This window comes from Eschscholzia californica, unplaced genomic scaffold, assembly GCF_041429995.1.
Source record: "Eschscholzia californica isolate CP2 unplaced genomic scaffold, dmEscCali1.0.p SCAF_1, whole genome shotgun sequence".
NCBI lineage: Eukaryota > Viridiplantae > Streptophyta > Magnoliopsida > Ranunculales > Papaveraceae > Eschscholzia > Eschscholzia californica.
In genome coordinates, this window is record NW_028238198.1 from 27,972,759 (window position 1) to 27,993,284 (window position 20,526).

Consider the following 20,526-nt stretch of genomic DNA (forward strand, 5'->3'; position numbering starts at 1 on the left):
AAGGTTCCCGTACTCACGCACACACACGCTCAGCTTGCGGACTTTTGGGCTTTTGGGGCTTTTGGGTCGCGAGCCCATTGGCTCGTGTACTCGGGGCTTCGAGTGAGAATTCTCTTTTGCTTAAAAGAGTAATTTCACTTTGACCTAAACTTAGATTAGAAGTTTCTTTGTTGGAAAATCCTAATCAGTTTCTGAGTTTATCTGTAACTCACATATCCTCTCTACAACATTTCCTAGTTGGTTAGGGTTTCCTTTGTTGCTATATATCTAGTTGAATCCAACCGAGAAGATACACACACACACACAAAAAAAAAAATTTAGCTTTCATCTTCTTTTGTTTATTGAGTTCGAGATCTGCAATCTTCATTACTGTTTTCTTCAGTGCAGTCGAACACAATAAGTTGTAGTAAATCTTTGAGAAGTGACCGGAGAAAACAATTTGCATCAAGATTATTAAGAAATCATTTTCAAAGCAGTAGCTTCTATAACATGAACACAATAAGTTGATCTTCTTCTATATTTTCCAACCTAAGCTGAGCTTAACCTAATTTTTTTGCTGTCCAAACAATTTTTATTTTTTTTTAAGAATAAACCTTTAATTTGTATTATAGCATTGTCAAATGGTTAAAGATACCCCGTAACAGATACGCCGTACAGAACAAAATGCGACGTCACTTGTGCTGAAAATAAGGTTAATTTTTCTTTTTATATCATTAACTATTAGTTAGAAGAAACCGAATTAATTAATTAATTAATCAATCACGAAGTGGTGCTGATTCTCATGTGTGAGGGTGATGCATTTATACTCTATCTATATAATAAAAGAGGAGGGTATCTTTCTAGAATATACCCTCCTCCCTTAATGGCTAGGATTTATCCCTACAAATGTGTCTTGGACGGTTCAGATTGAAAGGAGAAATTGAAAACAAAAAAATGCTTTTTTTAACCTTCTCCCACCCCAAAGACTCATTCCCGCCCAAACACACACACACTCTCTCTCTAGCTCTCTATCTTTCACTCTCTCATCTTCACGGTCTCTCCCTCCCTCATCTTTCTCGCATAGAAACTGTGAGTATCGACCTCTCCTTCTCTCATCTTCTTCGTTGGTATCTCTTCTCAGAAGGTATCTCTTTCTCTCTCCCTCTCTATTTAGGGTTTCAGGAACTTTGAGTTTTGGTTTTTATTGTTTCAAAACTTTGAGTTTTGGTTCTTATTTTCTTCCCGAAATCAAAGCTAGGGTGAAATCATAAGTTAATGGTAAGTTTCAAGTGTAGTAGTTCTAGGTTTTGTTTGTCTTAGTTATGAAATTGATGTGAAGATCAAAAGTTTCTTTTTTATTGGGTTTGCTGAAGAAGATCAAATCAGCCCAGTTATTTAGCTTCTTGCCAGGCATCTCCATAACCTTGCAGTTGGAGAAAACGGAAAACAGATGAAACATCTTTAGGGTTTCGATTTTCAGAAAAATGTTGAAGAAAAACTTAGGGTTTTGATTTACCTCAATCTATACTCTCTTCTTCTTTAGGTATCATTTTTATTCATCAATTCATGAAATAGGATGATCAACTTTTTAGGGTGAAAGGTTGAGTTGTTTGAAACGTATACTTTAGAGAGAATTTTTATTCGGCTCATTTTGTGTTTGTGATAATGTCCAAGTGAAAGTGTGCAGAGAATTAACTAAGTCAATGTAAACTAACTTGGCTTCTAGATTGATTTGATTTTCATTTGTTTCAGTTGTAGGCCATCGCTCTCAATCTTTCTTTGTTGTACTATTTATCAGATTGTCCCAATGTTTGCATAATTGCTCGACCAACGCCGACTGGAGTTTAGGAAGCTTACAAGGTCCAGGATTGTTCGACCGGCGCCGAAGAATCAACTAAGTCAAGGTAAACTAATTTGGGTTCTTTGAAAGATGTATGCGTATACAGTTAGAAGTATTGAAGTTGTTGGTTGCTCATTTCCTTTCAAAATAAGACACTCTGGGTTTCTTTGAAATAAAAAGTTAACATTATACCATGTTCAATTTTCTTGCGGTTTTATCATAAAAGAATCTCTTATTTTGTCACTTCTCTCCCTATATAGTTTGCTAATTTTTTTGCCTCTTTCACTCTACAGTTCCTGTGAATTCTTTGCCTGTTAAGGTTCAGTGCGACTTCCTCCTTCATTGCAACTTTCGCAGGTAATATTTTGTCATTCTATATAGTTTGCTTGATTTTATCGCCTATTTCCCTATACATTGTTGCTGATTTTTTGGTCTTTTAGGTTTCAGTGTGATTAAAGTTATTATTTTGCATTCAATTTCTTTTTCTTTTTGCACGTTCGGCAGAGCGCCTCATTGAGCTGGTCATGTGTCTATATAGATAGGTTCGTATGGGAACTAAAAAATTAGTGTTGTACCTAATACCTCCTTAAGAGTTAAGACGAAGCAAGATTAAAACTAAAAACTTGAACTACATTTATAAGTGTAACTTGGTGAACTTATAAATGTAGTCCAAAGGGTTCAAATTATAAGTGTTGTGTGAAAAATTGGTGTTGTACCTAATACCTCCTTATTATGCGTTAGATTGGATCATCTCTGACAAGTATCATCTATGGCAGGCATCTCTCTCTCTCTCTCTCTCTCTCTCACAAACACAAAACCTCTTTCTCTCTCTCGGTCCAGGGTTTTCATCCCCTGTCTCTCTCCATGTAAAGTTTTCATCTCAAGGGTAGCAGTTCATCATTTCAAGGGTTTCAATCTCATGTTCGTTAACTCCAGGGTAGCAGTTCCAAGTACTTTCATTTAAATAAATCTATGTTTAAACCATTGATATTATTAAGCTAGCAATCTGGATGTGTTATTTAGGTTAAGTTCTATTTGATTTGACAAAAGTTTGATCTGTTCCTAGACTGAACCCAGACAATTTGATATGTTATATGTTTCTTAGGTTAAAGTGCAGAACCTAAGAACCCATATTCATTCTTTTTTTTTTGGTACAAATCAAATCTTAATTGTGCGTATTTATAATCTTCACATTTATTCTCTTTTCGTAATTTTCAGTAATTCTCGATCTTCATTTTCATTTGATCGGGATGGAGAAGACAAGTTCAAGTGCAAAACCTGACCTTTAAGAATTGTTCGCATCAAGAACCCATTTGGTAATCTCTCGCTCTCTCCCTCTCTCCCTCTCTGTCATCTTCTTTTTTTTCTTTTACAATTGGTTTTTCCTCACAAGAGTGAACCTTCTAATCTGCTTGATTTGGTAGTAGATGTGTATTAATTGTGTGTATCTATAATCAACATTAGTTGAAGATTTAGAAGTGCTCTTATATCTAACATTTGTTCTGTTAATTGAGTTAGTTTCGTAAGGTTATTGTTAATTTTTGCTTTTACGTTGACTTGGATATAGGATTATTCGTTTAACTAAATCTCATCCTTGATAGATAGATAGATCCTCTTTAGGTCTTCATTCTTCTTCGAGACATTTAAAAGAATTGAATTTCTTCGCCAGAAGATAGTCCACAATTTGCTTCACGCTTCAACCAAGGTTAGTTTTTCTCTTTGATTTCTTTATCTAAATTTAATATTCATGTCGGTTGGTCTTTGAATCATAATTGGACCCCGTCATTACTACCTGTAAATTAAATGCCTCAATGATGTCGGTTAATCACCCTTTTTATTACTGAAACTATGCAAAGATCTCCAAAGTTGGGTGCTTTTTTCGATGTTTCACTTCTTCCAAGAATCAAAATCGTCAAAAACAAAGAGCAAACAGAGTCCAACCCAGAGCTCAAGTAAGTTATCTCTACTAGCTCAATCATTTATCATTTCCTGGTTTATTTCAAGGTTTGTTCACTGTAGTTTGCTCACTGTAGTTTTATCTTTTACTTTAACAATTTTATCTTCTACTTTAACTTCTGTCCCAATGAAACTGAATATAAGTCGAAGTTTCATTGCAGTTTTATCTTCGTAATAGAGGTTAAATGCAATGGAAACAATATATAAGAAATCTTCTGTCTGTTTTGATGCAATGTAACAATCTATAAAGCCTAAACGACTTCATGGAACATCCCCTATGCTAAAACTTGCGAAGTTGATGTCTGCATTGAACCTAAAGGTGTTTAAAGTATTTGAAGTTAAAAAAAAAATCACTTCCTGCAAGTTTTTCACTTCCATTTAGAATAATGTTTAATACTTCATTCATTTGTTTGAATTAAATGAGCTTGAGTTGATAAATGGAGAGCTAAGGTAATAATATTTTGTAATCGATGTGAAATGTGCTTGAAAGAATTGTTGTAATCGATTGGCTATTGATCTTGCTTAATATTTGTTTGTCCATCATGCTCATTAGATTATGTTCACGGAATCATGCATGAACCTTCTTAGGGTTTTCTGGATTTATAATTAGGTGTTGTTTGGACAAACTTTAAGCTTAAGTTTTGTTCGAAGAATCCTAAGCTTAAGGTTTGTTAAACAAACCCCGAATAAACCCCTTAACTTACTGAATCTTGCTTTTGTGATTAGGTTCCCTTACTCAGCAACTCAACTTGGGGGGGTTAGTTCGAACCATTACTGAATGAATATATCAAAGAAAGCAGCTTCTGTAAAAGTACTCTTTGAGGTTCGAAGCCTATCTCACGGAAGGAATCAGGGAAGAAATCACATGAAGGTCAAGCAATAGGTTTATGAAAGAAAGAACCTCCTGCAGAAGATCGTACGACTGTAGTTGTGGAAGCGCCAGACAAATTCAGAAGAGTTTCGAATTCTGATTTGGGATGTTTAGATGTTTGAACTTATGTTAAAACGACGGTTTGTAAAATCGTTTTTTGTCAAACTAAGATCGTCTTCTTCTAATATGTTGACTTAATATTCTAAGTTAGATCTATTTTCTCCTACGCACTTCACTTAACGCACATGATTAAACTTTCCGTGCCCCGCGGGCACGGGTTATACCCTCGTAAGGTAATAAAGATGGAGAGAGGGGGTTGATGTTGATAAACATGAAGATTATGACGGTGGTGGTGGCGACAGTCCATGGAAAAGAAAATGAAGAAGGCAATGATCAAGGTGAACCAAGATTTGGGTGAATGCTGGCTAGTCTGAAATTAAAATAAACATAAATTTGTAATTTCAATGATTAGAATTAAAAATGTTCATAAGTTTTTATGTATTGAACTAAAATAACGAACATAATGTATAAGTATACAAATTCCTTCTTATCTATGTACGGCTAAATAAGTGTAAATAAAATCACATAGACTTAGCGCGGGGATTTAGCCTGTTCATAAGTCCGCCCCTGGCGGTGATGCCGTGATGGTGATGAGTGAGGAGAAGATGATGGCGGGCTGTGATCTGGGATAGATGGTGAAAAAGAACATGCCTTTGGTTGAAATTGTTCATATAAAGAAGGATAATTTTGTCAAGTGCATTATGTGGCACACATACCACTTAACTGTGGGATTTGAGGGAGCCGAGGGTCTAAGTCAAAATAGACCCAACCTATAAGTAAAGAAATTGAAAAATAGGTGGTAGGGACAGGAGAGGGTTTCATGAGAGAGAAAGAAGATGAATTAGTGAATAGACGGATGGGCAAGTAGAGAGAGAGAGAGAGAGTGTGTGGTTTTAATATCTGGGGTGTCAAAAAGAAGTAGAGAGATGGGATGTGTGGGAAAGGAAGACTGGAAGTTGTTTGTGTTTGAACATTTGTATGCAAGATGAGATTGTGAAGGATTTTGCCAAACACACATGAAGGTTTTTGTCCTTTTGGAGTTTTCAGGTTGGGCCCCTTTATCTGCTCGGTTCGGATAGACCCGAGCAGGGCTTGACATACCCCTGCCACCGTGCGGGCGCGCCCGTGGATCTCGGACCTTCGGGTCATTTTCCCACCTTTAGTAAGTCTTAATTTACTCCAAATGCCAACATTTTGATTCTAACAAGTAAAAAAAATTCTACCGCTAAAGGTTTGCGTTGATCGTTACCTTGAAGTTATAAAAAAAGAAATGAAAAAGATGTAGGACCTGATAGGAAGAATGAAAGGGACAAGTCTTAAACGGACATTCCCCAACGTATTACTAGCCAAATAGAATTTTTGTTAAAAAAAGCAAAAGATTCAAACTATCAAGAAGGGAGGGGCTAAAGGCCCGGGTGTAATTGTTTTAGGCCCCAAGATTTAACACACGACTTCCTCACAATTTGTGTTTAATTCAGGGGCCTACAACAATTACGCTGCTAGGAACCTTCAGCCCTTCCCTCAAAAGAAAGACGTAAGGAAAAGGACATGGAGATAAACTAATTTGCTTCAAATTAAGCTCAAACTTCAACTCATTAACCACCAAACAAATTGACTTACATTCTTCAAGTTGCTTTTACTTAGTTAAAAGAAGTTGTTTTAACTTCTTTAGTTAAAAGAAGTTGATTTTACTTGAACCATAAAATAGTTAATTATTTAAGAGCAAACAAACTCTAGTACTTCTCAACAAGAAAAAAAGATCAAAAGAGATGGATGTTAAAGGGTACTTAAACTATTTAAAAAGTACTAGCTATTATGGTCTTTGATGCCCAAAAATGAAAAAGAATAAAATATAATAAAATAAATAAAAGTCATCCGGCTTATTGGTATGGTCTCGTTTTCAATAGCTACCGAATTCTTGGGTAATGGAATGGGAGTATGTAAATGTTTAATGATCCCAATGACATGAAATCAAGAACCCTTCCCATTCATTAATTAACGAGGGTATAACCCGTGCCCGCGGGGCACGGAAAGTTTAATCATGTGCGTTAAGTGAAGTGCGTAGGAGAAAATAGATCTAACTTAGAATATTAAGTCAACATATTAGAAGAAGACGATCTTAGTTTGACAAAAAACGATTTTACAAACCGTCGTTTTAACATAAGTTCAAACATCTAAACATCCCAAATCAGAATTCGAAACTCTTCTGAATTTGTCTGGCGCTTCCACAACTACAGTCGTACGATCTTCTGCAGGAGGTTCTTTCTTTCATAAACATATTGCTTGACCTTCATGTGATTTCTTCCCTGATTCCTTCCGTGAGATAGGCTTCGAACCTCAAAGAGTACTTTTACAGAAGCTGCTTTCTTTGATATATTCATTCAGTAATGGTTCGAACTAACCCCCCCAAGTTGAGTTGCTGAGTAAGGGAACCTAATCACAAAAGCAAGATTCAGTAAGTTAAGGGGTTTATTCGGGGTTTGTTTAACAAACCTTAAGCTTAGGATTCTTCGAACAAAACTTAAGCTTAAAGTTTGTCCAAACAACACCTAATTATAAATCCAGAAAACCCTAAGAAGGTTCATGCATGATTCCGTGAACATAATCTAATGAGCATGATGGACAAACAAATATTAAGCAAGATCAATAGCCAATCGATTACAACAATTCTTTCAAGCACATTTCACATCGATTACAAAATATTATTACCTTAGCTCTCCATTTATCAACTCAAGCTCATTTAATTCAAACAAATGAATGAAGTATTAAACATTATTCTAAATGGAAGTGAAAAACTTGCAGGAAGTGATTTTTTTTTTAACTTCAAATACTTTAAACACCTTTAGGTTCAATGCAGACATCAACTTCGCAAGTTTTAGCATAGGGGATGTTCCATGAAGTCGTTTAGGCTTTATAGATTGTTACATTGCATCAAAACAGACAGAAGATTTCTTATATATTGTTTCCATTGCATTTAACCTCTATTACGAAGATAAAACTGCAATGAAACTTCGACTTATATTCAGTTTCATTGGGACAGAAGTTAAAGTAGAAGATAAAATTGTTAAAGTAAAAGATAAAACTACAGTGAGCAAACTACAGTGAACAAACCTTGAAATAAACCAGGAAATGATAAATGATTGAGCTAGTAGAGATAACTTACTTGAGCTCTGGGTTGGACTCTGTTTGCTCTTTGTTTTTGACGATTTTGATTCTTGGAAGAAGTGAAACATCGAAAAAAGCACCCAACTTTGGAGATCTTTGCATAGTTTCAGTAATAAAAAGGGTGATTAACCGACATCATTGAGGCATTTAATTTACAGGTAGTAATGACGGGGTCCAATTATGATTCAAAGACCAACCGACATGAATATTAAATTTGGATAAAGAAATCAAAGAGAAAAACTAACCTTGGTTGAAGCGTGAAGCAAATTGTGGACTATCTTCTGGCGAAGAAATTCAATTCTTTTAAATGTCTCGAAGAAGAATGAAGACCTAAAGAGGATCTATCTATCTATCAAGGATGAGATTTAGTTAAACGAATAATCCTATATCCAAGTCAACGTAAAAGCAAAAATTAACAATAACCTTACGAAACTAACTCAATTAACAGAACAAATGTTAGATATAAGAGCACTTCTAAATCTTCAACTAATGTTGATTATAGATACACACAATTAATACACATCTACTACCAAATCAAGCAGATTAGAAGGTTCACTCTTGTGAGGAAAAACCAATTGTAAAAGAAAAAAAGAAGATGACAGAGAGGGAGAGAGCGAGAGATTACCAAATGGGTTCTTGATGCGAACAATTCTTAAAGGTCAGGTTTTGCACTTGAACTTGTCTTCTCCATCCCGATCAAATGAAAATGAAGATCGAGAATTACTGAAAATTACGAAAAGAGAATAAATGTGAAGATTATAAATACGCACAATTAAGATTTGATTTGTACCAAAAAAAAAAGAATGAATATGGGTTCTTAGGTTCTGCACTTTAACCTAAGAAACATATAACATATCAAATTGTCTGGGTTCAGTCTAGGAACAGATCAAACTTTTGTCAAATCAAATAGAACTTAACCTAAATAACACATCCAGATTGCTAGCTTAATAATATCAATGGTTTAAACATAGATTTATTTAAATGAAAGTACCTGGAACTGCTACCCTGGAGTTAACGAACATGAGATTGAAACCCTTGAAATGATGAACTGCTACCCTTGAGATGAAAACTTTACATGGAGAGAGACAGGGGATGAAAAACCCTGGACCGAGAGAGAGAAAGAGGTTTTGTGTTTGTGAGAGAGAGAGAGAGAGAGAGAGATGCCTGCCATAGATGATACTTGTCAGAGATGATCCAATCTAACGCATAATAAGGAGGTATTAGGTACAACACCAATTTTTCACACAACACTTATAATTTGAACCCTTTGGACTACATTTATAAGTTCACCAAGTTACACTTATAAATGTAGTTCAAGTTTTTAGTTTTAATCTTGCTTCGTCTTAACTCTTAAGGAGGTATTAGGTACAACACTAATTTTTTAGTTCCCATACGAACCTATCTATATAGACACATGACCAGCTCAATGAGGCGCTCTGCCGAACGTGCAAAAAGAAAAAGAAATTGAATGCAAAATAATAACTTTAATCACACTGAAACCTAAAAGACCAAAAATTCAGCAACAATGTATAGGGAAATAGGCGATAAAATCAAGCAAACTATATAGAATGACAAAATATTACCTGCGAAAGTTGCAATGAAGGAGGAAGTCGCACTGAACCTTAACAGGCAAAGAATTCACAGGAACTGTAGAGTGAAAGAGGCAAAAAAATTAGCAAACTATATAGGGAGAGAAGTGACAAAATAAGAGATTCTTTTATGATAAAACCGCAAGAAAATTGAACATGGTATAATGTTAACTTTTTATTTCAAAGAAACCCAGAGTGTCTTATTTTGAAAGGAAATGAGCAACCAACAACTTCAATACTTCTAACTGTATACGCATACATCTTTCAAAGAACCCAAATTAGTTTACCTTGACTTAGTTGATTCTTCGGCGCCGGTCGAACAATCCTGGACCTTGTAAGCTTCCTAAACTCCAGTCGGCGTTGGTCGAGCAATTATGCAAACATTGGGACAATCTGATAAATAGTACAACAAAGAAAGATTGAGAGCGATGGCCTACAACTGAAACAAATGAAAATCAAATCAATCTAGAAGCCAAGTTAGTTTACATTGACTTAGTTAATTCTCTGCACACTTTCACTTGGACATTATCACAAACACAAAATGAGCCGAATAAAAATTCTCTCTAAAGTATACGTTTCAAACAACTCAACCTTTCACCCTAAAAAGTTGATCATCCTATTTCATGAATTGATGAATAAAAATGATACCTAAAGAAGAAGAGAGTATAGATTGAGGTAAATCAAAACCCTAAGTTTTTCTTCAACATTTTTCTGAAAATCGAAACCCTAAAGATGTTTCATCTGTTTTCCGTTTTCTCCAACTGCAAGGTTATGGAGATGCCTGGCAAGAAGCTAAATAACTGGGCTGATTTGATCTTCTTCAGCAAACCCAATAAAAAAGAAACTTTTGATCTTCACATCAATTTCATAACTAAGACAAACAAAACCTAGAACTACTACACTTGAAACTTACCATTAACTTATGATTTCACCCTAGCTTTGATTTCGGGAAGAAAATAAGAACCAAAACTCAAAGTTTTGAAACAATAAAAACCAAAACTCAAAGTTCCTGAAACCCTAAATAGAGAGGGAGAGAGAAAGAGATACCTTCTGAGAAGAGATACCAACGAAGAAGATGAGAGAAGGAGAGGTCGATACTCACAGTTTCTATGCGAGAAAGATGAGGGAGGGAGAGACCGTGAAGATGAGAGAGTGAAAGACAGAGAGCTAGAGAGAGAGTGTGTGTGTGTTTGGGCGGGAATGAGTCTTTGGGGTGGGAGAAGGTTAAAAAAAGCATCTTTTTTGTTTTCAATTTCTCCTTTCAATCTGAACCGTCCAAGACACATTTGTAGGGATAAATCCTAGCCATTAAGGGAGGAGGGTATATTCTAGAAAGATACCCTCCTCTTTTATTATATAGATTCATCGACCACCATCTTCATCGCCCCCTCTTACGATGAGAGTTCGATGGTGATGAACATGAAAATGAAGATCGTGTTAGTGGTGGCCTGTGAAGGAGAAGAAGATGAAGCCGGTGGTGATAGTCATGGGCGAAACCAAGATTTCATACTAGACAGGATAAGCCTAAAGTTTCTATAAAGTAGACTTCTACAAAAAAAAATACGTATGGCCTTACAAGATACAAGACAAGACAATTCTTGTAAGAACATCCTTGTATATTTATAAATTTATCTTGATAAATCTAAAGAAAACAACAAAAGTAATCATTTGACTTAAATTTACAAATTAACGTAACATTGAATAACTCAATTGAGTACCATGTTCCCTCTCTCGAAGTTTCTTAAAACAAACTGGTTCAGATCTAGTAGTTTTTCTCCGGTGAAGAATCCTCCCTTCGCCAGAACCATTTTATGATTTCTGTTTTGCCTCTCTCTCTCTCTATCTCTCTATTTTACAGTTAAACCGTTTGTGGTGGTGCGATTCGATCACGACAAGATCTGGTAGTGGCGGAGTGGATCAGATCTACTGGTTCTTCTCTGACTTTAGTCGTGGTGGTGGTGATGTGTTTCGGTTGTATGGCGAGATGTGATGGTGCTTGGTGATGGTGGTGTGGTGGTGGTGGGGGTGGTGGGGGTGGTATGGTGGTGGTGGGGGTTCAGTGGTGGTGTTTTGTGATGATGGTGATATGATGGTGGTGATGGAGAAGTGGTGGTGGGATGTTGATGATGAAGCGACTGGATATCTGTGGTGTTTCTGGTGGTGGTGGTGTGGTGGTGGAGTGGATACTATGGTGTTGTTTAGTGATAGTGGTGGCGTGGTGGTGGCAAAAAGGGTGGTGGTTTAGGGTGCTGGGGATGGTGGTTTGGTGTGTTTGGGTGGTGTGGTGGCGGCGTGGATTCTCGCAGTGTCGACGATTTTTCTATAGTGGCGGCGGTCTTTCCGGTGACGGCGGAAGTTTCCGGTGATGGAGGCAGTTTTCCGGCGGTGAAAGTGGTTTTCCGGTGACGACTACGGTGGTTCTTTTAGTATTAGTACTGTTATTTTGACCTTTAGGGTCTTTTAATTCGTGATCTTTAGGATCCTTTTATCTTTCTTCTTTCTTTTTCGTCAAAGTCTTGTCAATTTCTCACCTCATGAAGTACTTTACATTCGAAGTTCTGAGAATTTACTTATGTAACTCTCATGTCGTTGAACCGAGAGGAATAATCAATTATCCATGTAAATGAGTGATTTAATCACTTATGGAATGAAATATGGGTTCAATGGTTTCAAAAAAAAATTGAGTACCAAAATATCGATAGGTCTTTATCAATTATTCTACATCTTAAAGAACAAAAAAATCACATAATTTTATTAATCATTAATCTAAGGTCTTCGTGAGGCAGACAGAGGGATTTGAACCTATGTCTTTGAGTTGGAAGCACACAAGCTCCAGCACTAGAGCTAAAATAAACTCCGATTAGTAGGGGTAGCTTACCTTAGATATGTGGAAATCAGGTCGGGCAACTGCCTAGCCTGATCTCCACATAGTTCTGCCCCTGGTGATAGTGACCCGTTAAGGCGAAGAAGATAAAGGTGATGGTCAGTGAAGATGTTGAACAAGAATATAAAGGTGAATTGGAACAGTTGTTACAAAGATGAGTAATTTCCTTCGCGTTATTTTGTAAAGGGACAGACACAAGTATAATGTATCGTTTGTAAATTCTTTCGTTAGTCTGACACGTGAAATGCCCAAAATATAGTTTTTTTCGGAATTTCGAATACTAACATTTTAAATTTACATTTCAATCATAGCATGTTAATATAAATTCCTACATAACCATACTAATATTTTAAATTTACATTTCCATCGTATCATGTTCACATAAATTCCTACACTTCTTGCACGAACCTACGTATGAATCGGCAACCACGAAATTTCATTCATTCACATACAAATTGATTAAAAAGGTAAATATCCATGACATAATATTATTTATAAACATTTAAGTATCTAAATAATAAAAGATGATATCTACCCAAAGCAAGTGTTTTCCAAAGGATCAAAAGAAACAAAAAATCATGCACTTACAGTATCAAAAACCTAAACAAAGAAAACCTCCAAATATCAAATGATTCCATATCAATATCAATTTAAAATTTTCAAACAAAAATATTTTCTGATTGAACCCTAGCCCCTAAGTATCAAAAGAGGAATCAAATACACAACATTATAAATCAACCCAAAAATTGATTAAACAAAACATTCATCCATAATACCAAAAAATCTAGAATAAATCAATCAAAGCAAGAAATGACAAAAAATCATATTATCTCAATAGTTGAAAATTTAAAATCAAAATCCTAAATTTGATTATATAAGATCATAAACAACAAAAAAAATGCGAAAAAAACACTACCTAGTATCAATAGAAGAAACCAAAAAAAATCCTTTCGATTTTAACTTTCTAGCTCTAGAATAATGGTAGGACAACATAAAGATCCTATGCTTTTTCTATTTCTCGAGGAAGAAGTTCAGATTAATAGATCTTTTTATAGTTTCTTTTAACCAAACCTCCGCCGATGTGGCGAATATCACTTGGTGTGGAGCAATTGGAGAGAGTATGGTGAGAAAATATACTCAAGTGATATGTCGTCACATCAGCTGAGGGTTGGGGGAGGGATCAAAATGGAGGGATAAATAGAATTTTTGGAAAAGAGAAATTCTTTTGGTAAGCTTATATTATGCTCCTTTTACAAAACTAACTCTATTTTAGAACTAAGGGGTGAACCTCAATTATCAATAAACAATGGGAGTCGAGCTCAAAATAACCTTTATTTGTTCTTTCTCTTATCTCATCCTCATTTATTACTTGGGCTTATTTGTTTCTTCTCTTATCTCAATTGAGATTTATTAGTCTGCCTTAAATTCAGACCTAGTCTTTTTTTATTTACCAGCAAGTAATAAAGTTAAAACAAATAAAAACAAGAATACCCTGTACTTCTTTTTACAGTTTCACCATTTCAGTAAACAAAAAGTACTAAAAAAGTAGAGAGAGAAAATTAACCTTTTCTTTGTTAAATTATTATTTCTCATGGCTAAGCTTGAAAGATTAGAGAGAGAAAGACAGAAAAATTCAGAAACTGAAATTTATATGTAAGAAAGAAAAAGAAAGGGTTTTTGAAAGGAGTAGGAGGTTATGAACTTTTTTCTATCTTTATTTCATTTCTAGAACAAATAGAAGAAGAATTCATGTCCACACTCTCTTCTTTTCTCTTATCTTCTCCTTCTTCAACTTTTTTTTTCTTCTAGGGGGGTTTTGAATTTCGTCTAGTTTGTTTGATTATGAATTTGAATTGAAGTTTTAGAGAGAGAGAGAAAGTGGGTAAAGAGTGAATAATTCTTAGAGAGAGAGAAGATGGAATTTGATGACCACGAAGAAGAAGAAGAAGAGGAGGAGGAGGAGGAAGAAGAGGAAATCAGAAACTCAACAAGACCTAAAATGTTATCAACCGCCGGAGTAGGAGATCATATCGCCGGTGCCGCCGTGTCGACACGTAAAACGTGTCGGTATAGAGAGTGTTTAAAAAATCACGCAGTCAGTATCGGAGGACACGCCGTTGATGGATGTGGTGATTTCATGCCAGCAGGTGAAGACGGAACCCTAGATGCCCTAAAATGTGCTGCTTGTAACTGTCACCGTAACTTCCACCGTAAAGAAATAGAAGGAGAAGGATCATTTAACCACCACCAGCTCAACCACCACCACCACCACCAGTCCGCCACCAATTTCTCGCCGTACTATCGATCAGCACCGCCATTCTTACAAGTACCACACCACCAGCACCACCGTCCACTAGCTTTGCCATCCACCTCAGGCGGAGGAGGAGGAGGAGGTTATAATAGTGTTAGAGATGAACAAGAAGATGTATCAAACCCTAGTAGTGGATCAAGAAAGAGATTTAGAACAAAATTCACACAAGAACAGAAAGAGAAGATGCTTGCTTTTGCTGAGAGTTTAGGGTGGAGAATTCAAAAGCATGATGAAGTTTCCGTACAACAATTTTGTAATGAAAATTGTGTGAAAAGGCATGTTCTTAAAGTTTGGATGCACAACAACAAACATACCCTTGGTAAGAAACCCTAGAAAATAATAAACAAGGTACTCCCTCTCTCTAGACTCTAGTAGATCTGTTTAGTTTTAGTATTTTTTGGGGTTTATGCTTTAGTTTTGAAGTTTTTTTTTGTTTATTAGGGTTATGTTTTAATTTGTTAATGGTGGGTGGATTGGTGGTTTGGATGGATGGATGAAATGAAGAATTAGGTTAGGGTTTTTAGAGAGAGGAAGTTCAATTGAAATGGGTTATTGCTCATATTAGCTAGGGTTCTTGATTTGTATTCCACTTATCCATCTATAACTTTGTGTTCTAGTTCTAGGGTTCTTAATTTAAGTTACTCATTTTCTCAACTTACAAGCTCTCTCATCACTCTATAAGTGAATATTGCAATTGCCTCTATCTCTCTCTACACTCCCTTTCTCTCTCTACTTTTCTCATTAAAGACCTTAAGGAATGAGGACTAATGGACTATTGCATGATGAGCTATTTCCAAGGAGAGATCTTACATTTTTCCCTTCTCTCACATCTGTCCTCTCTCTCTCTCTCTCTCTCTCTCTATAACTTTCTCTCTCTTGCATGTAGTTGATGATACATTGCCATCATCTCCATTAATCAACTGTCATGTTTCTGTTTTCTTACAGGCTTTATTTCTTTAACCTTACTATCTCTTTTTTTTTTTTTCTTCTTTTTATGATGCACTCACCAACTACAAGATATTACCTTTTAGAGTTATATACTAAATTAACCAAAAGCTCTATTTTTTTTGTCTTAATTTAATACTTCTTATCATTTTTCAAACTATTTATTATTCTTTAATTAGTATAACCTTAAACTTATAGTTTAATTGATTAATCTCTTACATATATAGAAGGTCAAACTATTTCTTTAATTGACATCTGATTCTTATGTTGTCATCTTTCTCTCTCTCTTACCCATTTCTTCAATCTTTCTCTTTTGAGTCTCAAAAACTGAGATATGGATAATAAAAACCAGGAGATGGTCATGGTAGATAGGTAAGTGGTGTTATTTGATGGGTATATTTGAAACCCAAAATCTTGTTTGTCATGATGTTTTTTGTTTCCCTGTTCAGGTAGGAACATGTGGGCTCAAACAAGCAAAACATTATAGAGATAGATGAGAGAGAGAAGAGGGCTTTAGGAGTGTGACTAAATATGGTATTGAGATGTTTGTTTAGTTATAGAGGGGGAGTGTTTTTGTAGATATTGTTGGAAACAAGTTCAGCTGGAACTTGTGAAGTAGGATTTGCTACTTTTTCCTAAATATAAAGGGTCTTTCATGCTTACTTTGAATGTCTCACACTTCACCAATTATCAATATTGTCTCTGTTTTACAACAAACAGGCACCGATCCAATTGCTACTGGTTTTTTTTTTTGTAACGAAGACTCACGAGCCCATCTAAAATACATCGACACTTACTAAGCTTGTGCACAAAAGTACCGCCTAAGCTATGACCGTTTTTTCCAAGTGAGTCGTGACTATCACATTACCTCACTCGTGGAGATGAACTGTCATTAGCTCTTATATCATATATATCCTTAGCAATAGTTGATATTGTCTTTGCTTTTGACACCAAACTCTGAACCCAAAAGGTATGAAGTTTTGTTCCTTGCTAATCAGTTCACCCAAAATACCACACCACTAATTATGCTTCATACACATCTTTAGCGCGGACTCTTGACGCCGAAGCAATGTAGGGCTATTTACTCTTCCCATGCTTGAAGATGAACCATAATCAGCTTTGCTACCGTATGAAATCCAAGACTTTATGATATTGCCGTCGACGCCAGGGCCCAAACTCAAGAGTTACAAGGTTTTATTGCTAGTGAGGCTTCACGAGCCCACCCAAAGCCTCAATACTTACACAACTTAAAACACACCTATGGCCCAAATTCAACCTTATCTTGTACAAGTTCATCCCAACTGAACACAAAATTAAAAAAGTTGTTGCTCCAATAGTTCATATGTAATAGATTATGAAACTTGAGTGAGTTCTAAGACTCCTTCGCAACTGTATTTACATTACTGAGGATTTTTTAAGATTAGAAACCAGGGTCGTGGATGGGGAGTGCAGGGCCCCACAAGGCCCCCACCACAAGGGCCCACTATTTGTTCTTTATAATAATAAGAGTTAATTCCTATATGGCCCCCTACTTTGTGACCAGCTTCCTTTATGGCCCCCTTTTTTTCGTAAATTCAAATATGGCCCCCTATTTTCAGATAAATGTCATTACTTCCTTTCTTAATTCTAAATTTAAAACAATAAAAAAAATTATTTCCACCTCACCCCTCTCTCTCTCTCCACCTCATCTCTCCCTACACCTCACCCCTCTCTCTCTCTCTCCAATTCACCTCTCTCTCTCTCCAACTCTCCTCTCTCTCTCTAAATTTTTTTTTTTTTTTTGAAAATCTCTCCACTCTCTCTCTCTTAAACTCCGGCGAAGGGGGTTTCCCTTCGCCGGAGGATCTGTTCACGAAACCCAAACAGCCACTAATATAAAAGAAACCCAAACATCCACTAATATCATAGTCCTCTTCCATCTAAGATTGAACCTCAATATTTCCTGAAAATTGGAAGAATTCAAATCCAAATGGGTTTACTTTCTTATACTATATTATACATAAAATAAGAGACATTAGAGAGTGAGAAAGTTGCTGTTTTTGCTTACAAGTGTTGTTCTTTCTTCTTTGGGAGCCAGAGATACATACTCTGAATCAATATACACTGCAAAATATAGACCATATATATATATAGAATTTGTTCTCATATAACATAAATATTCGATCATTTATTGAAAATTAGGGTCTTACTTTGGCCTTTAGAATTCAACAAAGAATTTTGTTTCTTTTCTTCTTCTTTCTGCATAATATTTTCAAGAAAGATGTTAATCCATGACCATGAACATGGTTACTAAGTTTTTTGTTTCAGACCTAAATCTCATGATGAACACTTACATTGAAAATGGTTTCTTGCTTCCACATCTCAATTCCTTTGAAGAAAGATCTTGAAGATGTTCCTGATTAGATTTCAAAAAATGGGTATTTATGAGAAATCAAAGAAACAGAGAAAATAGGTAGATTTAGTAGTAAAGTAATGAGAAGAAGAAGAAATTTACCCAAGAAGAGAATGATTATGAGAATGGTAATAAGCCAGTAAGGAAGAACAACACTGAAAGAAACACCAAGGGTTATTCCAAGCAGAGAGCTGTTCGTGAACAGATCCTCCGGCGAAGGGAAACCCCCTTCGGCGGAGTTTAAGAGAGAGAGAGAGTGGAGTGATTTTTTTTTAAAAAAAAAAATTTTAGAGAGAGAGAGAGAGAGAATTTTTTTTTAAGTTTGAAGGTGGCCTGCCGGAAAATTTCCCGGCCGGTCACCTTGCCGGAGAAGAAAGGGGTGAGTAAGAGAGAGAGAGAGGAGAGTTGGAGAGAGAGAGAGGTGAATTGGAGAGAGAGAGGGGTGAGGTGTAGGGAGAGATGAGGTGGAGAGAGAGAGAGAGGGGTGAGGTGGAAATAATTTTTTTTATTGTTTTAAATTTAGAATTAAGAAGGGTAGTAATGACATTTATCTGAAAATAGGGGGCCATATTTGAATTTACGAAAAAAAGGGGGCCATAAAGGAAGCTGGTCACAAAGTAGGGGGCCATATAGGAATTAACTCTAATAATAATCATGTAAGAGTTTGTAAAGGTAACCTACAATCAAGAAATGACTGGTAGCCTAGCGGATTAGGAAAGTGTGTTATACCGAGCCAACCAGGTATGGAACCCCACGATAGTTTAATTTTTTTGTATAGTATGCACACATAGTAAATTTTGGGTTGCAAATCACGTATCTTTGCTCTCTCTCTCTTGCAAATCTTTCTCTCCAATATTTTTTAGGGTCATTTTTCAAATAGCACCCAACTTTGTGACCAGCTTCCTACCGAGCTCCATACTTTATCAAAAATATCCGGATGACCCATTTTTTGAGTTACCGTTATAACACCGTTAACTAGTCATCACTCTCTCTCCTCCATCTCATCACCTCTCTCTGCCACCTCATCATCTTCACCGGCGAAGGTCGTCGGCCGACCAATTTTCCGGCCATCGACTTTCGAACCAAAAATAAAAAAAAAACTTTCTTCTTCTTCCTCTCTCTTCTTCTTTCTCTCTTTAACTACAAAAATACGTCATATTTGTAACGGCTTTGAAGTAGTAGAAGGCCTTTTGAGCACGAATGGCCTTTTGAAGTAGTAGAAGGCCTTTTTTTCTTATTTGTTCTTGTTTTCTTTCCTCAAAAAGAACATAGATTGATATGGGTCTATAAGATATTATGTTCAGTTATGTATGAGAAGCTATGGAAATTTGTTCAGTTATATATAAGATATAGTGTTCCCGAAGAAGAAAAGTTTGATGAACAACTCTTGAAGCATGATGTCTTTGAAAGATTGAAGTGGATGTTAGGTATGAGAAGCTATGGAAATTTGGTTTAAGGGGGGATGTTGAAAAGGGGGCTTTTAAACCAAATTTGGGTTTGGGCCCAATATAAAAGTGTAGGTTTGAGTAAATGGTTTACCAAACTAGAAGGGGTAAAAAAGTAAAAGCCTCATGAAATTAATTAAAAGGGTGTAGAGAGTTCTTTTCTTAGACTAGTTCAAGAACAATCTAGAGAGAGAAAGAAAAAGGAGAATAGTATAGAAGAAACTTGAAGAAGAGGAAGAAGAAATAGATCTAGTATGAATATTGTGTTTAAGGTAAGAACTAACTTCAAATCTAGTTAAATATTGTGACAAAACTTTGTGTGTTATGTTTATGAGATTGTGTAGATCTAAAGAAACTTTATTATATGAAAGTATGGTGATGTGAATCTTTTGAGTTTATTGAAGTATCTATACCTCTAATCTCTAACAGATAACACGAAAACTTTGAAAAATGAGGATTGTTTTCTTTAGTACTATAGTACGAGTACAAGTGAGAATACCTCAAGTATATTTATGGTGTGCGAGCCTCACATTTTGTCACTTTAAATTATTATGGGGTCAATATATTTTTACAAATTAAGTACATATATAAACTTAGTCAAATCATGTATAATTATGAAGGAGGTGTGCATAATTATTGAGACAAATGCTTAAGACATGCCTATATTTATTGAAATGTGACATAAAGCTTCCTCATAAATCATGATCAAACAAATATGTGATAAAAAATGATTAATAACAATCAAGGACGAAATATTTTTATCTTCTTTTTAAGATCTTTCATATTTTGTGAAGAAGAGACAGTATCACCACTTGTCCTTGACCTGAGACTAGCTGCCCAATCGATCTTCTTCGCACGAGGATGCATCAGGCATCGCTTATTAGCAACACCAAATTTGGATTTCTTTGACCTAGTAGACACTAATTTATCACCTTTTGTTTTTTCGATATCATTTATTTTCATTTTTGGAACCCCACTTATGATTTCAATATTAATCTCTATGTTTGATCCTAATAACGATTGACCCCCACTTTGTGTATCTTTTTCTCTCATGATCCTTTCGTTTCGATGACAATAAAGTTGGTGTAA

General features: G+C 35.7%; 1 protein-coding gene and 3 long non-coding RNA genes across 11 annotated transcripts; 2 read left to right on the forward strand and 2 right to left on the reverse strand.

The window, feature by feature from the left end:
• The first annotated feature begins 944 nt into the window (after positions 1 to 944).
• On the forward strand, positions 945 to 4,856 carry LOC147565735 (uncharacterized). 4 transcript variants are annotated; one of them, XR_015230267.1, is made up of 8 exons: positions 945 to 1,068; positions 1,732 to 1,883; positions 2,113 to 2,176; positions 2,596 to 2,769; positions 3,038 to 3,135; positions 3,421 to 3,524; positions 3,676 to 3,771; positions 4,502 to 4,856. It is a non-coding gene; the product is annotated as an uncharacterized LOC147565735 (long non-coding RNA). The 4 variants fall into 4 exon arrangements; XR_015230268.1 differs by having other exon boundaries at positions 972 to 1,068; positions 3,425 to 3,524; XR_015230270.1 differs by having other exon boundaries at positions 972 to 1,068; positions 1,778 to 1,883.
• Positions 4,857 to 6,770: 1,914 nt separating this feature from the next.
• On the reverse strand, positions 6,771 to 10,675 carry LOC147565736 (uncharacterized). 4 transcript variants are annotated; one of them, XR_015230274.1, is made up of 8 exons: positions 10,563 to 10,675; positions 9,748 to 9,853; positions 9,455 to 9,518; positions 8,863 to 9,035; positions 8,497 to 8,594; positions 8,117 to 8,216; positions 7,870 to 7,965; positions 6,771 to 7,139 (listed from the first exon to the last, which is right to left on the reverse strand). It is a non-coding gene; the product is annotated as an uncharacterized LOC147565736 (long non-coding RNA). The 4 variants fall into 4 exon arrangements; XR_015230273.1 differs by having other exon boundaries at positions 8,117 to 8,220; positions 10,563 to 10,662; XR_015230272.1 differs by having other exon boundaries at positions 10,508 to 10,662.
• Positions 10,676 to 13,828: 3,153 nt separating this feature from the next.
• Positions 13,829 to 16,262, forward strand: LOC147565737 (zinc-finger homeodomain protein 2-like). Of its 2 annotated transcripts, none has more exons than XM_086652241.1 (2): positions 13,829 to 15,003; positions 16,050 to 16,262. In XM_086652241.1, the coding sequence occupies exon 1, from the start codon at positions 14,260 to 14,262 to the stop codon at positions 14,986 to 14,988; it is 729 nt and encodes a 242-aa protein (XP_086508367.1). In that variant the 5' UTR covers positions 13,829 to 14,259; the 3' UTR covers positions 14,989 to 15,003; positions 16,050 to 16,262. The 2 variants fall into 2 exon arrangements, with proteins under 2 accessions (XP_086508367.1, XP_086508366.1); XM_086652240.1 differs by having other exon boundaries at positions 13,829 to 14,974.
• Positions 16,263 to 17,493: 1,231 nt separating this feature from the next.
• LOC147565738 (uncharacterized) lies at positions 17,494 to 18,178 on the reverse strand. Its single transcript, XR_015237361.1, has 5 exons — positions 18,095 to 18,178; positions 17,934 to 17,995; positions 17,790 to 17,838; positions 17,648 to 17,703; positions 17,494 to 17,542 (listed from the first exon to the last, which is right to left on the reverse strand). It is a non-coding gene; the product is annotated as an uncharacterized LOC147565738 (long non-coding RNA).
• Between the last annotated feature and the right edge of the window lie 2,348 nt (positions 18,179 to 20,526).

Excerpts from the sequence above, each read along its gene's own strand:
- LOC147565737 (XM_086652240.1), top strand. The coding sequence starts at position 14,260 with ATGGAATTTGATGACCACGAAGAAGAAGAAGAAGAGGAGGAGGAGGAG. Across the intron at positions 14,975-16,049 it reads CAACAACAAACATACCCTTG|GTAGGAACATGTGGGCTCAA; the intron begins GTAAGAAACCCT and ends TTCCCTGTTCAG.